The sequence below is a fragment of the Canis lupus genome, chromosome 4, assembly GCF_011100685.1.
Source record: "Canis lupus familiaris isolate Mischka breed German Shepherd chromosome 4, alternate assembly UU_Cfam_GSD_1.0, whole genome shotgun sequence".
NCBI classification, from domain to species: Eukaryota; Metazoa; Chordata; class Mammalia; order Carnivora; family Canidae; genus Canis; species Canis lupus.
The window spans coordinates 4,354,468-4,371,541 of NC_049225.1; the positions used below are offsets into that span (position 1 = coordinate 4,354,468).

General features: G+C 43.6%; 1 protein-coding gene across 1 annotated transcript in view; it reads left to right on the forward strand.

Annotated features, from left to right (window-relative positions):
• Positions 1 to 17,074, forward strand: part of NID1 (nidogen 1) — an 82,890-nt gene that overhangs the window by 47,630 nt on the left and 18,186 nt on the right. Inside the window, exons 10-12 of the mRNA XM_038533838.1 lie at positions 2,095 to 2,220; positions 7,370 to 7,519; positions 8,530 to 8,652. Of these exons, the coding sequence (XP_038389766.1) occupies positions 2,095 to 2,220; positions 7,370 to 7,519; positions 8,530 to 8,652 (399 nt within the window). The remainder of the gene's footprint in view (positions 1 to 2,094; positions 2,221 to 7,369; positions 7,520 to 8,529; positions 8,653 to 17,074) is intronic.

Genomic DNA, 17,074 nt, shown 5'->3' on the forward strand with positions numbered 1-17,074 from the left:
ATATATCTACACCTTCATGTGCTGGGGGCCATCCCTCCCTTATTCCAGGGCCCCCGAATCCTATTGGCCAGCAGTAGATAGGGTGTGAGGGATTGATCACTGAAGTAGCTTCTTTGAACCACACAGATTCCCTGACCACAAACATCCAGGCAGAGAATGGACCTTGGAAGACTTCCCCGGGTGATTTTTCTCTTTCCTTTGATTGAAAACTGTTGCTCTGCACTCTTGGGCTTTGGCAGTTGAATCTAAGCTCTGGAGCCCTGCATTCTGTGTGGGGAGTGTCTTCTGAGAGTTATGGCACAGTGAGACCTTGATAGCTGGAATGTTTTTTTTTTTTTCTCCTGTGTTGCTGGGGCAACAGCTGGTGGATGGGGCTATGGGGTTCACACTTGCTGAATATCCCCATACCCCCACTCCAGCTCCAGCTCATAGAAGAGGCTGCTTGGGGAGGGGCTTTGTTCTGCAACCTTCCAGGTTGTCTGGAGCAGTCCTCTTGGGGAGATCTTGTATCTTAATTAATTCACAGGCACAGGCACTGCAGCATATCTTGAAAAAGCTGAATATCATTTGGTTTGGGCTTTGGCATGAGTATAGATCAAGCCATGGGGCCAATGTGGCAAAAATGCTTATCTCACACAGTGTGGTCCGCTAGGCCAGTAGGGGGTTTGTCTCACCAGTGAAGAGGTGGGCTGGGCTGACTGACCATCAGAGGTGGATGCGTGAGGCTTTGTCTTCCAAGTGTGAAAGATTCACATGAAGGCATTGGAGGAGGGTGAGAAGAGGAGAGGATTTGATTTCAGCCATCATAAAATGACATCCCCGTGCCTCAGGGTTCCAGAAATGCCAGAGGTAGTTACCTCTGTACTGTATACACTCTGAGAATTAGGTTGGCATGTGAAAGACCTGTGTGATTGTGTTTATTTTAGTCCATCTGTGGACAGGTAATCAGAGTAATGACAAGTTAGCTCAGTTTCTTGTCTGGGCCAATCGGGCTTGCTGTGGTGTTAGCTACTAGATTGGATCTTTATATCTAGGGGCCATCTGAGGGCCATGTCCCTAGAATCAGCTAAATCTGTCCCCATGACTGGTTGTATAGGATGAATGCCTAAAAATTATAATAATAGCCATGTCTCCAGAGCATACCAGGTGCTCCTCTGCTTACATCCAATCTCTGTAATCCTTAGAACACCTCAAGATCAGTAGTATTGTGCTTAATTTACAAATTGGGAAACTGCAAACGAGGCTGAGTAATTAGTAACTTGCCCAAGACCACACGCAGGCTGGTAACTAAAGGAGGCAGGATTTGAGCCTAGCTATCTCCCACTCCACAGCATATGTTTTCTTTGGTCTCGTATTATCCCATGTGATGGCTTTGGTGTTGTCCTATGAGAGGGCATCACCCTCCTAGTTCATTTACAACCTTATGAGTTAATGGTCTTTCTTTTAGCGCGTTATGCTCTAGGTAGCATTCAAAATTCATGACTTGGCTTTAAATTGTTCAACTTGGCTTTGTAACTATAATGGGAGAAAGGAAATATCTTGGGGTAGCATATTTAATTATGCTCTGTAGTTTTAGGAGCCATATTCACAGTGGACACTTGTCTACACATCTTCTTAACGTGTATTTGGCACTCTGATGTTAGTGTACCCCCGGCTTGGCACCTAGCTTAGGAGAGGCAGGGGAAGTGTACATTTCTGTAGGAGGAAGGCCTTGAGGTCACCCCCCAAAGTTATGCATAGAAAAAAAAAATCTTATTTGGGTACCTGGTGGCCCAGTCAGTTAAGCATCTGACTCTTGGTTTCAGCTCAGGTGATGGCCTCAGGGTCGTGAGATGGAGCTGTACGCCTGCTCCGAGCTGAGTGCAGAGTCTGCTTGAGATTCTTTCTCCCTTTGCCCCTCCCACCCCCTACATTATAAATAAATAAATAAATAAATAAATAGAAAAATCTGATTAACGTTACTTGTAGAATATAGAAAGGTTTTTTTTTTAGAATGGATCCATTTGCAGGCCAAAACGCTTTCTATTTTATATATTTAGTGATATTTGAAGAAGTTTTTTTTTTAAGTCTACATTTTAAAAAAATTCGTTGCAGATATTGATGAATGTTCAGAACAGCCCTCGGTTTGTGGCAGCCATGCGATCTGCAACAATCATCCCGGAACCTTCCGTTGCGAGTGTGTGGAGGGCTATCAGTTTTCAGAAGAGGGAACATGTGTGGGTAAGTTCTGTGGGTAACTTTTCAGAAACACTTCTTGCAGTGTGTATGTTAGCACCTGTGTGAATGTGTTGCCCCAGGTAATCATCCTGGGTGAGACGGCAGGTGCCAGCATCTGTTGTTTGGGAAGTGGTTTCCAAAGATGAATTCCCTCCACCCACCTGGAGAATCACCTGTCTAACTGACAAGCAACATTATTGTCTGAACTAGCCGTTGTGTCACCTCACGTCTTGTAAGCTTTGGCATTACATCCCTTCTTATAAAATGCCTTTTAATTCTTTTCATTGTATTTTTAAAAGCTATTAAGACAATTAGACTTGTTTCTCCTTCTAATTAGTGGTCTCGAGATTCACGTGCAGGAAGCATCTAATAGATGCTTGGGTCATTACTGCCTTACATGGAATTTGTCCTGATTTACCTCTAAAATTTCACTCAGGGCCATTCTGTGTGGATTTCGATGTTATAAGCCACATGTGGTAGCATAACTTTCTTAGCCTTGTCAGAGTAAATGAGTTGAAGCTATTTGTTGGGCTAATAATGCTTTAGGCTGGTGGTGGTGATAGGCCAACCACAAAGAGCCAGATTGTTTTGATTTTTCCACTTTTTTCCTACTGCCACCACTTTGACCTGTTGGTTCCAAGAATTTTAAGTTCAAAGCTTCTTGGAGATCTCTGGGTCTGGAGGGCAGCATGCTGAATGGGCCATCTGAACTCCACATTTCTAACTAATTTAGAACAGAGTCTTCTTTTGTGGCATCAGTGAGGCACCTCCTTGCCTCTTCCTTACTGTTCACTAAAGCCTAGTGTGCTTTCTGTTGGCTCTGTCTTGAAGCTCAGATGAGGCTGCCGAGGTCCCAGGGCGAGGTGATGTCTTGAGGGCGGAAGGGAACAGGCAGTTCTCATAGTTTGAATAGGACCCAAACATCTGTGGATTTAGAGAAACCAGTCCCCTTTGTACAGAGTGCAGATGTCAGCTCTGCTAAGGTTTCTTCTTTTTCTTTTTCAATAGAGAACAACCATTTCTGGGTATTTGGTGTGACTTCCTTCCCTGCTTTTTGAAATAAAGGAGATTCGAACGTTTATTTTTCATGACAGCAACCATTTATTTAATTACTTTTTAAAAAGATTTTATTTATTTGTTCACAGCACCATTTATATTACATTTGGAGTCAGACTCAAGGGGTGGAGGGTGCAGTCCTGGGGTAGATGGCTGTGAGGCATGACGTCCTGGGTTTCTGTGTCCAACCACTTCCAACGTGCACACTCCCTGTAGGGCAGGTGGGGTGCAAATATCTACTCCGAGGCATTGGGTTTTGAGGCAGACACTTCACGTGTCTGGACATCAGTTCCTTGGACTGGATCATGAGTTCATAGTGTCCCCTGGAGCCTTTCGTGATGCCTCAGGAGCTGCCAGTGAGGATCCATGGAAGCCTGAGCAGATTTGTCTTCTGCCCCGACCTCCAGCCTTTCATTTCTCTATACATCAAAAAAAATTTTTTTTAAAGATTTCATCCATTTATTCATGAGAGACACAGAGAGGCAGAGACATAGGCAGAGGGAGAAGCATAGCTCCCCTGTGGGGAGCCCGATGAAGGACTTGATCCCAGAACTCTGGGATCATGACCTGAGCCAAAAGCAGACACTCAACCACTGAGCCACCCAGGCATTCCATACATCAAATTCTGAATTTCTGAATGACATTTAGTTTGAACAGTGGATCCTACTGCTTAGAAACAAATGTGAAGATCATTGTGTGTCCCCGGGGCTTGGCATCGTGAGGTTTCCTGATTATCCCCCTGCCTGTATGCCCCACACAATTCCATCCTGCTTGGCTCTTCACCCCTATTATTCAGCTCCTATGAGACTCTCTGTGTGAAGAGGTGGCTCACGGGATAAAGCCAAGTCTGCTTAAATGTATTCAACCAAATCACTCTGGCTTGTCACTGAATAATCAAACAGGCAGCTTCACCTCTGCTGAAATTCCTCATTAAAACTGTATCCAGTGTTGGAAGCCTGAGTTGGAAAGATTTTCTCCAGGTCACAGCAGGAAAGGGAGAGAAGAGAATTTGGACAGTTCAGGAGACAGCCCCTGTACCTTGCCAGCTGTGAAGGGCTGGGGCTCATGCAGTGGATGTGGGCTGGCCAGAAGCGATTATCTTTTCCTGAGGATCAGTATCCCTCCTGGGAGGAGCTGCCTCATGGAACTCCACTTTCGGTATTTTTTGTAAACCCATGACCTTTCTCTTTTCCGCTGCATGCCAACTTTTACAGTTAACTAGAATGTGCAAAGAATATTCACACAAAGGAAACAGCCTATAAATCACCTTTATGTGAAGACATAGATACACCCTCTGAGTGGCCACAGCCCTAGGATATGTGGCTTTGTGTGTAGAAAGTGGGAAAATTTGAGGTTCCATTGAATGCTCACGTGGGTGTCTTTGCACAGTGCACAACACTGTGAACCTGCCCATCCTTCAGGGCAGGAAGAGGGCCTTAGGTTTAGCCTTGCTTCACCCAATGTTCTCCCTTCCTTGCCTGTGATATTGTTAGGCACCCAGGTGCCCCTCTAGTTAATTTTTAATACTCATTTGAGCCTAGTTTTCTCACCTTTCCAAAAGCTCCCCCTGCCCCTCACCATGTAGCTTCCTGTTAGTTGAACAGGAGGGATCAGAGTTGTAGAGAAATTGCCAATTCTCTGAGGTTGGGAGCCTTTGAGGAAAGCACAGCCAGGCATCCTGGGGGCCCTTCTGGTGGCTTAGGTTGTTGGGGCAGCTGCTTCTCTGCTGCAGGGATGGGCCAGCCACTGTCCTCCTTGATGGTCCTGACCCCTCTCTGAATGAACATCATCAGCAAGACCGTCTAAAAACTCCGTTTGAGTGAGAACTAAGGACCACTGCCATGGCTGTGGATTGTGTGCTGGCTGTGGAGAACTGTAGAAGACACTTTTCCTTTTTTTTTTTTTTAAGATTTTATTTATTCATGAGAGACACAGAGAGAGACAGAAACATAGGCAGAAGGAGGAGAAGCAGGCTCCATGCAGGAAGCCTGATGCGGGACTAATCCCGGACCCTGGGATCATGACCTGAGCTGAAGGTAGACGCTCAACCGCTTAGCCACCCAGGCGTCCCAACGCTTTTCCCTTTTAACTGATGTGAAACCTCTCTTTAAAAATGCATCATTTATTTTAAAAATAGAAAAGTAGGGATGCCTGGGTGGCTCAGTGGTTGAGCATCTGACTTTGGCTCAGGTCATGGTCCCAGGGTCCTGGGATCGAGTCCCACATCGGGCTCCCCAAAGCCTGCTTCTCTCTCTGCCTATGTCTCTGCCTCTCTTTGTGTTTCTCTCATGAGTAAGTAAATAAAATCTAAAATAAAATAAAATAAAATAAAAATTTAAAAGGTGGAACTAAACCGTTTGGGATTATAAAGCTGACTTTTAAAAACTTCTTTAAGAACCAAACTGCTTTGGTGTGGAAAAGTGGTCTCATGTAAAGAAAAATGTATTTTAAAAATTCAGTTATAAATTGCTTTTTTCTAGAAGTGATTCGAGGATTTTAGAAACACAGGTGTGACGATGACTGCTGGGAGGGAACGCTGAAGCCTATGCCGGCTTACCTTGTATTGATGCACTCCTCTGCTAATAAGAGTGGAGCAAACTGATCCATGAGCAAACATCACTTATAAAATGACCACTTACAAGCTATCAGTGAGATAGATATGTGTTGGAAGAGATAGAGAAAAAAAAGCAGAGTGAAACTCGTTTCTTGGTTGTTTTGTCTGCATGTACTTCCCTACACTTGGGGGATCCTAGAAAGCAGAATGTGTTCTTGGACTTGTTAGGTATCATCTGGGTGACTGTTTTCCAGACAGGGATTTGGATCACTTGTAGTAATTTAAAATCCAGTGACCCTATGGCCCATGAGAGGTGATTTGCTGGTATCTGTTCCAGGGAGTCAGTTAATAGTCCTGAGTTCGGGAGTCTAAGCTACCAAGTGCACAGGCTGGATGTCCAGCCTTCAGTGCTTTCCTCTTATTTCCCATAGACCTTTGAAGAGTATCCTCTCCCTGACATGTCCCCTGACAGTGCTTAGAGCTCTCTGTCTCTCAAGGACAAGAAAGACTGGAATCAATCTTGAGCAGACTCAGTGAAGAGGACAAAGAAGAGAGGCCATCCTTCTCTGGGATAATCCAGACACTGAGGGACTCATTGGAGGGAAGAAGAGGTTTTGTCCTGATGTTTTGAGGGAGAGGATTCTGTCCTGGGTCTTAGAGCTTTAAAACCAGAAGCTAAGTAGTGCCTTGGGAAGCCCAGAGAACCTGTACCAGCCTTTGAAAATACCCCTTGAGGCCTCAGCCCTTGACTTCCATCTTGGTATTATTGGCCATCCCCTAGGTCACTCACCTACTTCCTGAGCCCTCATTCTCTGAGTTCTATCATTAAGACGTTGTAGGGAATGGTAATTCCATCTATTGAGCCTCCCTATGCTTGGCATGCAGGAAGTAATTCCCACAGAGGAAGAATGTGAGGCTCTGAGAAATTATATAACAAAATCCAAAGTCACGTGGCAGACACATGTGTACCTAGTAGATACCCAGGGGTGCCTACCCCCAAAACCCACAGTCTTTCCACAACACCTGGAAAAATTTATTTCTCCTTCCTTCATGGGAAATGGGTGACTTTGACTTCAGCATTTGTGGTCCATGGTCTACCTGCCTGGTGGGCCAAGGGTACAAACACCATGTGGAAGTCTCAGATCCTTAGCTCCAAACGCTCCAGCAGAGTCACCACAGGAAGTGTGTACTTACACTTGTAGATGGCCCATCTCCACATCTAGGTGAAAGGAAAATTGGGTTTGGGAGAGCTGGTATGGAGAATGGCCTGAGATAGAGCCCCAGGGGTTGGGCACCAGGTGGAACGACCAGCCATGGTGTCCATCTGTGCAGACTATTCAGAGGCAGATGGGAGAAAACAGGAAATCCAGGGATATCAACACAGTGGGAAGCAGAGGAGAAAGCCTGGCAAGACGTCTGGAGGTCCGAGATCTAGGTGCATTCTCAGTGGACTAAACCAGTGATGCAGAGGGAACTTAGAAGGGCACTGGGACCACTTGGCGGCCTCTCTTCAAACACTGTGTGTCAACCTTTTGTTTGAAGCTACTGTGGACCAACGCCCCATCAACTATTGCGAAACTGGCCTCCATGACTGTGACATACCCCAGCGGGCCCAGTGTATCTACATGGGAGGGTCTTCCTACACTTGTTCCTGTTTACCAGGCTTCTCTGGGGATGGCCGAGCCTGCCAAGGTGCGTGGTTGCTCTGATTTTTCGCCCTGTGTAACCTGAAAAAAATCCCATTTGCCTATTCCTACTCACCCAGAAATTAAGAGAATTATTCTTTCAACTCTGTTGGGTAAATGGGCTGCGTTTTGTCTCTCTGTCATAGTGTGAACCCTCCATTTTCCTTCAGGGCTGTTTCTCCTGGGGAAGACACTTAGCCCTCCTCCTCTACTATTTTGTTCTATGTGAGTAGCTCACTTAGGCAACAATGAGACCCTTGCTGTCTGCTAGGAACTGAGGAGTTTTCTTCCACGAAAAGGCAAACAATCCTTGTATACATGGGGCATGAGGTCCAGCTTTTTGTTTACTAAAGTACATATCATCATCCACCTGGCCGCCTCTCACATTCTGCTTCAAAATAAGCCAAGTCCCCTTCTTGAATAAATGACTACAGAGTCAGAGAATAACTGATGATGCAGAATTCTTTTAGACCTGAGGTCAGGCCATTGTTGGCTGACAAGATGTTCTTAAAGATGATGTAGATAAGATCACTGTAAAAAATATCCTGACCCCTTGATATGCAAAATTACTTAACATTACAGAATATGGCAAAGGCCAAGCTTTTCTAAAATGATAATTTCTGAGCTACTTTTCGTTGAACATGTGAGTTTTCTTGTCTTATCTCTGAGGTTTTTCTGTCAGGGGTGAATAATGCCTCCAAACTCTTGGACATTTTTGTAGCTCTCCTTTGTGATAAGCAGGCTCCTTTAATAATGCAAAACAGTCTTCTCTTTTTTTCCTTTGGCTTGCTTGATTTTCCATAAAAACATTATCATTCAAATGAAACATATTTAAAAATACGCTAGATAGAAATTGGGGAGTTGGCGTTTTGATGAGTAATGTTTAGTAAATTTTAAAATCACTGTTCCTGGAGCAGAAAGAGTCCCCCAGAGTTGAGCAAGTGGTTTAAATGATTGTGTAAACTATGAATTCCAGAAGATATTTCATTGTCCCTGGGCTTCATGGCTGTTTTACAGACGTGGATGAATGCCAGCCAAGTCGATGTCACCCCGATGCCTTCTGCTACAACACTCCAGGCTCCTTCACATGCCAGTGCAAACCTGGTTATCACGGAGACGGCTTCCATTGTGTGCCTGGAGGTAAGGTGTCAGAGACATTTGGAGCTGGTAGGCCATTGCCATATTCCTGAGTATTGAGTACATGGCCTTGGGAGAGGAGGTGAGGTGGGGAAATTGGAGTCTCCATGGAGAGTCTTAAGAGTTGTTACGGTGGGAGATCAGAGCACAGCTGCAGTGTACAATCATGCAGGTTGTGCACTGCTCAACTCCAGGGGGTGCCACACAGCCCATAACTGTCCTGGCAACCTAGAGTTTGGTTATCCTTGGAACTGGAGCAAGCAGTTCAGGGTAAGAACTGTTCTAAAGTAGTCAGAGTTCTCCAGAGAAAGAGAGCTAATAGGATGAGTGTGTGCATGCATCTGTGTGTGTGTCTGTGTTTGTTTATAAAGAGATATATTATAAGGACTTGGTTTTTGCAATTATAAAGACTTGGAAGTAGCAAGATCTGCAGTTAGCAAACTAGACACCCAAACTAGAGAGCCAATGTTTCCATCTGAGTCCAAAAGTACAGAAAAGCTGGTGTCCCAGGTCAGAGGTCATTGGGAAGGAGGGATTCTCTCTTACTCAGGGAAGGGCCAACCTCTTCATTCTATTCTAGCCTTCCACTGATTGGTTAAGGCCAATCTCCTTCACCCAGTCTATGAAGTTGAAGGTTAATCTCATCCAAAACATCCTCACAGAAACACCTGAATGTTTGGCCAAATATCTGGCATATACTCACCCTGTGGCCCAGTCAAAATCGCGCATAAGATTAACCCCTCCCAGTCTCTCAGAGTCATGGGGAATAGAGCTTGGGGCAAAGGTGAGGAGCAGGGATGAAGGGTCACCCCTGGGGGGAGATGCAGGCTGAGGACTCTATAGAATTGTCCATATTACCTGTCATACCTGGACTGTGCAGTTTCTGAAGTTACCTGCTGACCCAACGCTTGTGTGGCATCTCATTAGACTATAAGGATAGTGACAGTCCTAGGTCCATATCTGGGATCAATCCAGGAACTTAGGAGGCACTCAGCAAATGCTGTTGAATGAAAAAGTGTAATTGGCTGCCATTTGTATAGAACCTACTATGTGCTAGGTGCTTCCCCTGTACTATTTCATGTAATGTTCATAAACATCTTTGCACATTTAAGACGAGCAAGAGACAAGCATGCAAATGGATGGGGGGAGAGGGGCAGAGGGACGAGCGTGCAAATGGATAGGAGTGGGGAGGGGCAGAGGGAGAGGGAGAGAGAGAATCACAAGCAGACTCTTGTTCTGCACCCGGTGCAGAACCTAATGCAGGGCTCAATCTCATGACCCCGAGATCGTGACCTGAGCCAAAATCAAGAATCAGACACTTAACCAACCAAGCCACTTAGGCACCCCCATAAATGTCTTTTAAAAATGAATGCTATTAGAATCTCCATTGATAGAGGATGCTGATGCTTAGAAAAATAAAGGTAGAATGAAGGTCTCACCAATAGTAAGTGCTAGCAGTGAGACTCAAACCAGGTCTGTTAGATGGACTCCAGCCTGGATTTGGTCCCCTAAACCTCATGATATTCCATCAAGAGATTAAGAATACATCTGATGCCTCAGACTGGAGTCATGTGGTTACTTATTTGTAATGACTGCTGCTGTTATTGGCCAGATATATGTGTGCCGCTATAAATATGTTCTCTATATACACAATTATATAATGTTTCACACAATATCCATTTTACCCCCACATTTTAAAGCAATTAATAACTATTTCAATGTCTGTCTACACTAGCCTGTGAGTGTTGGGTACATATGCATTTTATTTCCATGTCCCCAGTATCCAGTGGAGTATGTGGCCCATGATGGCCGTTACAGATTTATAGTTGTTGAAGAAACAAATGAACGCACCAGTTTCCATTCCTACCAGTGGTATATATAAAAGTATTTATTTTTCCACGCTTTCAACAGGGCTAGGTGTGACCAATTTTTAGGATGATTGCCCATCAAAAAGGAAAAAAATAATAGATAAACTTTGGGTATATAATACTACATGTTTCTGGTCTACATTGTTTTCTTCTGATTAGAACAAGGATTGGCAAACTACTGCTTGCATGTCAAATCTGGCCTAGCTCCTGTTTCTGTAAATAAAGTTTTATTGGCATACAGCCATGCTTGTTAGTTTATGCATAGCCGATAGCTTCTTTAATTTTACAAAGACTAAGTTCAGTAGTTGTAGCAGAGACTATAAGGCATACAAAGCCTGAAATATTTACCACCTGGCCTTTGACAGGAAACATTTGCCAACCCCCCCGCCAAGATGAACTGAGACCAACCTTTTGTTCTTGAAGTTATGGGTAAAAACCATCACAATGCCCATAGATTCTGATAGGTGGCATAGAGAAGAGGTCATGATGATCTCAATTGAGACATTCTAGCAGCTACTGAAAATAACTGGCATTCATTATTTCCTTGGGCTCGCTTCATATTGCCAGTTCAGAAAGAAGCAGATGTTTCATTTTGTTTTGTTTTTTAAATTTTTATTTATTTATGATAGGCACACAGTGAGAGAGAGAGAGGCAGAGACACAGGCAGAGGGAGAAACAGGCTCCATGCACCGGGAGCCCGACGTGGGATTCAATCCCGGGTCTCCAGGATCGCGCCCTGGGCCAAAGGCAGGCGCTAAACCACTGCACCACCCAGGGATCCCCTGTTTTGTTTTTAATCTCACTCCTTGCCTCCTAAGGCTCTGTTAACTAAATAGAAACAAATTCAGCCCTGCAGGCTGGGATATGAAGATGGGACAAGAATAAAACCAAAAAGAGCTATCTACTAGGATTGTTTATGTATTCATTCTCGTTCTCTTAAGAAATTCAACACTAGTTATATCGTCAAGAGAGAAAGCGCACTAGAAATACATGTGAATGTTCATTGAGTACTGTTGGTAACAACAACAACAAACTAAATAATTATCAACAGGAGGAATGGACCAGTGAATTTTAGTGCAATTCATACAATGAAATAATATACAGCAGTTAAAAATGAGTGAGCTGAAGTTGATGGATAAATCTCAAAAACATGTTAAACAGGAAAAAGCACATATACAGTATGATCTCGTTTATATAATTTATCTTTATATCCCGTTTATCTAATATATATGTATGTAAGAAAGCTACAAAATGCATCTATAGGAATGAAAAACAAAAACTTGGGCCTCAAGTACCTATATGGTGGAAGAGAGGCACTGGGGTTGGGGGAGGGCAGTACAGGGACTGCCTTTGTATTTCTAGTAATTTTTTTTCTGCTAGAATATGAACAGAGAGGTTTTTATCATATTTTTCTTAACTTTATCTGACTAAAATATTGTATGAAATATTAGCAGAGAGAAAAATAATGTGTAGTGTCACGTGGACTCCTACTGCCAAACACAATGAAGTGCAGGGAATTGGACAGTCAGTATTTAATTTGGCACCTACTGTATACAGTGGGGAGTAGTTTAAAAAGTCAGATGAAACTGGCTTTGAGGGTGAATCAGTCAGTTAAATTCATGGCTACTGCAATGTCAGTTGATGACAGGCAAGACAAGAAATTCAGATATGTTCCCCTTGCACTTCTGCCCACAACCCGCCTGTGGATTGTGAAATCAGTTCAGTAGATTGCTGTTCTCATTTTCTTTTCAATGCAATGGAATAGAAAATAATTGAGAAAACATCAGATTATGTAAAGGGTACGTAGTAGAAAAAAGTGCCATTTTGTGAAATGACACTTATGTCTGTACATGGGTGAGATGTGTGCACATAGTATGTGTGAATTGAGTTGCTCAGTGAAATGTATTCCTCTGGGTCCTGGCCAAAAAATTTGAAGGCCACCATATTACAGCTGATTCTTGAACAGCATGGTGGTTAGGGGCACTGACTGCCCCCCACACAGTTAAAAATCTGTGTCTAACTTTTACCTGCCCAAAAACTTAACTACTAATTGCCTACTATTGATAGGCAGCTTTACTGATAATATGAACAGTCGATTAACACCTATTCTGTATGCTATGTATGTATTATATACTGTATTCTAACAATAAAGTGATCTAGAGGAAAGAAAATGTTATTAAGAAAATCATAAGAAAAAAAAAATCATAAGGAAGAGAAAATACATTTACATAGTGTTTGGTAAAATATCCACAGTTCAGGGACTCTTGGAGTAGCTCACTTGGTTAATCATCCTTCTCTTGGTTTCAGCTCAGGTCATGATCTCAGGGTCCCTGGAACAGTCCCCACATCAGCTCCGTGCTCAGCTTGGAGTCTGCTTGAAATTCTCTCTCTCCCTCTGCCCCTCCCTCTGCTTGTGCATGCACACACGCATGCTCTTTCCCTCTCTCAAATAAATAAATAAGTCTTTAAAAAAAAATTCACAGTTCAGACTTATGTTATTCAAGGGTCAATTGTAGTTATCTATTGTAATATAGTAAAGGATTCTCAAAGTTAGCAGCTTAAAACGTAAATATTTATTATCGCACAGCTCTGAGTGCCAGGAATTCAGGAGCAGCTTAGGTGGGTGGTCTTGGTTCAGGGTCTCTCACTAGGTTGTCGTCAAGGCATTAGTTGGGGCTATGGTCTTTGAGGTTCATCGGGGGCTGAGGATCCACATGGTTGCTGGCAGGCCTCCATTCCTCACGGGTTGTGGGACTGAGGACTTTAGGTCCTCCCAGCCTGGGTCTTTTCACAGGGACGTGGCAGCTGGCTCCCTCTAGAGGAAGTGATGAGAGAGAGAGCCCAAGATGGACGCCACGGTCTTTTGTAATGTCATCTGGGAAGAGACAAGCTGCCACTTCTGGTGATACTATTAGTCACAGGCCAACCTTCTGACAGTGTGAAAGGGAATTGCCTAAACGTGAGAATACCAGGAGGCGGGAGATTGGGGCCCTCTTGGGGGCTGGCTACTGCAGCCACCAACCTTGTCTGGGGGAATGTAATTGGCTAGAGTTTTAGAAAGTAGGAGAGTGGATTATTAGCGGATCAAAGAGGCATATACAAAGTCCTGGCTAGAGTTGTAAAGCCTGGTCGTTAAGGGCAAATACCAAGCCTACTGATGTTTGATCACATCTCTTCACACTTGGCACCCATCACACTTACCAGTGTGTTGCACCTAGAGACACACCACATATCTTTAGACACAAAGATAATTCAGGAATCAGAGAGCAGGGCTATAAGGAAAGATGAAAACATTTAGGATAATACAATTTAGAGGGAAGAAAACGGAAGAACAGTTCAACGTACACTTTTTATTTGTTATTTGTTATAGTCTTGTATGTGTCTCTATGTGTGCTTTGCCTCAAACAAACCATGTCAAAACAATGTTAGAAACTGGAATTTCCCTGTGAGGCCTAGAAGGGACTCTAGAAATTCTGTAATTCATCTCCTTTGTTTTATAAACAAAGAACATGAGGCCTGAATAATTGGTTTACAAAAAGGTTCCTTGAACTCTTTATATAAGAGAATTTCCTATAGCAATTTTTCTCAAAATTAAGACCCTTTGGGAAAAAAAGCATTCTTAAAGTCTCTGGTGTTGATTTAGATTGTTTTTTATAATAGATAATAGATAAATCTAGGTACACAGAAGAACCCCTAGGCGTGGGGGCAGGCTGGGCAGGAAGGGGCTGAATTAGTTAAGGCTCCCCAAGTGAGTTCCTCTACCCCTTTGAGTGTATCATTGGCTATAATACTTATTCATTTGAATTAACACAGAAAAAGAAATTTAATCAGGCAAAGGAATGAAATGAAAGTCAAGAGATTTATTTTTTGTTTAAAGATTTTATTTATTCATGAGAGACACAGAGAGAAAGGCAGAGACATAGGCAGAGGGAGAAGCAGGCTCCCTGCAGGGAGCCTGATGCAAGACTTGCTCCCAGGACCCCAAGATCACACCCTGGGCCAAAGGCAGATGCTCAACCACTGAGCCACCCAGGTGCCCACAAGTGAAGAGATTTAAAAGGTGCTTTTTAACTTATTTCTCCATCTATTTCATTTTCCTCTCATTTACTCTGTCCCCAGCCTTGAGAAAGTCATCCCAGACTTTCTGCTCTTCCCTGGATAAATATCAGGTCTTGACTGCTTCCTCACCCTAAGCAGATCCAACTAGATGAATAAAAGGAATCTTACCCAGGTTTGTCATTTTATCAGCCAGAAACAGGGCCAGGAAATGTGTCTCTATTACTCCTCCCCACCCCACTCACAGTGGAGAACTCCTCATGGAGGGCTGGGATCCTCAGTGGGATCCTGGAGCTGTTCCCACTGCCTTCTGGCTGGGCCTGAGAAGCTATCCCTAAAAACCCAGCACCATCACAGGTTCCCATAAACACACTGGAAATTCCATTTCCTGAGTCACAATTGGTAAGTTTTCTCCTCCAGCACTTAAAAGGTTCACCATAAATTCTAGATCACTTGAGATTTCATATGTTGGCCAAACACCACATCAACACAAAACTATCAGCCACATAAAATGGAGCAACCCCTTACTTCTCACAAGTGTGGTGTGGTTGATAGTGCGCAGAGCAACAGGCCTGTTTCCTAGTTGGAAAGGCAGCACCATATACAGCTGTCGACGGAAGGAAAATAAGTCTGTGGACCACAGATAATTTCAGCGAGTGTGTTAAGCTCACTAGTATATATCACGTTGACATAACACGTCCAACATGCTTGAACCATCCTGGGCCCTGGGCTCATGGGTGTGGACAGGCAGGCATTGGGCTAGGAATCCAAAAAGCCAGGTTCTAGCTTGAACTGAGCTACTTCTAGCTCTGTGGCCTGGGAACCCCTTCCCCAATATGAGCCTTGGGTCTCTCATTTGGTGTAAAAACTATAGTTGCCAGTTGTATAGGATTCAAGAAGAGAATTAGACAAAACATGTGTGAGTGGATACAGTTTCTTTTTTTTCTTTCTTTTCTTTTTTATTGTTCCATCCCTTACAAGGAACAGACACCAAGGAACATTCTCTACCTCGTGACCTTGCTAAGGCCCAGTTTCATTTTTTTCTTCAGGCAAAGCGATTACCTACAAAAACGTACCTGGAATGTGGTGTCAACCTACTTGCAGGTTTCTGAATGCCTAATCCTTTCTTTCTTTTTTTTTTTTTTTTAAGATTTTGTTTATTTATTCATAGAGACACAGAGAGAGAGAGAGGGAGAGGCAGAGACACAGACAGAGGGACAAGCAGGCTCCATGCAGGGAGCCCCACGTGGGACTCGATCCTGGGTCTCCAGGATCACACCCCAGGCTGCAGGCAGCGCTAAACCGCTGTGCCACGGGGGCTGCCCTGGATACAGTTTCTATAGGAACTCTAAAACCCTGTGCAGGTGCAAGATACTGAGGAAGTAAACGTGTTCTACATCCAAGAGCCAACAAACCCCAACATCTTCATTCTCAAGCAGATGGCTTCTTTGTATCCTTATTTACCTCTTCCTACATCAAATATTTGTTTGTTTGTTTATATTAGCCCTTAGAACAAAAGGAAAGGCATACACACTTCTCTCTTGCCAGGTTCAACACAACAGACACACTTTCCTGGCATGTTCACTTCTTCTGATCAAGGGAGCAACCGCTGGAAGCAGGCTAGTGTGAGAATTGGCAACATAGACAAAAGATACTTTAAGCATTTACTGGCAACACCCACCCTGAAGCCACCATGAAGGCCATGTTGGATAGATATACTCATACAGGAACATTTGACTGTAGAGTTTAAAATTCCCTCTGTGTGCAGTCTCCTCATATTTCACATACTCCTCAAAATAATACATGAGATGAGTTACTCCTGCCAGTGCTGTTCTACAGCTGAGGGGTAGGACTCGTCCAGCATTGCTGACATGCCGAAGATAACTCCAAAAGTGGTGGAACTGAGAATCAAAAACTATTCTCAGACACAAAGTTCTATGAAATATATTATATATTACAATATATGTTATTACCAATACGTTAATATATTAGTTAATACATAGTAATATGTGAATTAGTGTATTCATATAAAATTTCTCCCTAACATCACTAGTAATGCCCAAGAGCAGGGGTTGATAACTACAGTCCCCCAAGTCAAATCTGGACCACTGTCTGTTTTTGTGAATAAAGTTTTATTAGAACTCTCATTTGTTCATGTATTAAATTTGGTGGCTTCCATGGCCCAACAGCAGAGTGGAGTCGTTGTGACAAAGACCATACAGGCCACAAAACTGAATATTTACTCTCTGCCCCTTAAAAGGAAAAATCAGTGAGCCTGGTCCTAGGTCTATACATAACCACACTCTTACAGTGAAGATCAGAAATGGCCCTTTGGCACCCCTTTGCTCTCTGAGACCTGTGGGGAAGATGTCTTCTGGGTTTCTGTCTATTCTGAGCCCTTCTGTCAAGACACTCACTCACCAGATTGTAACTGTGCTTGGCCCCTCTCTCCTGATGTGAGTTCCTTGAGCTACTCCCATGAGCATCCCCACTCCTGCTCT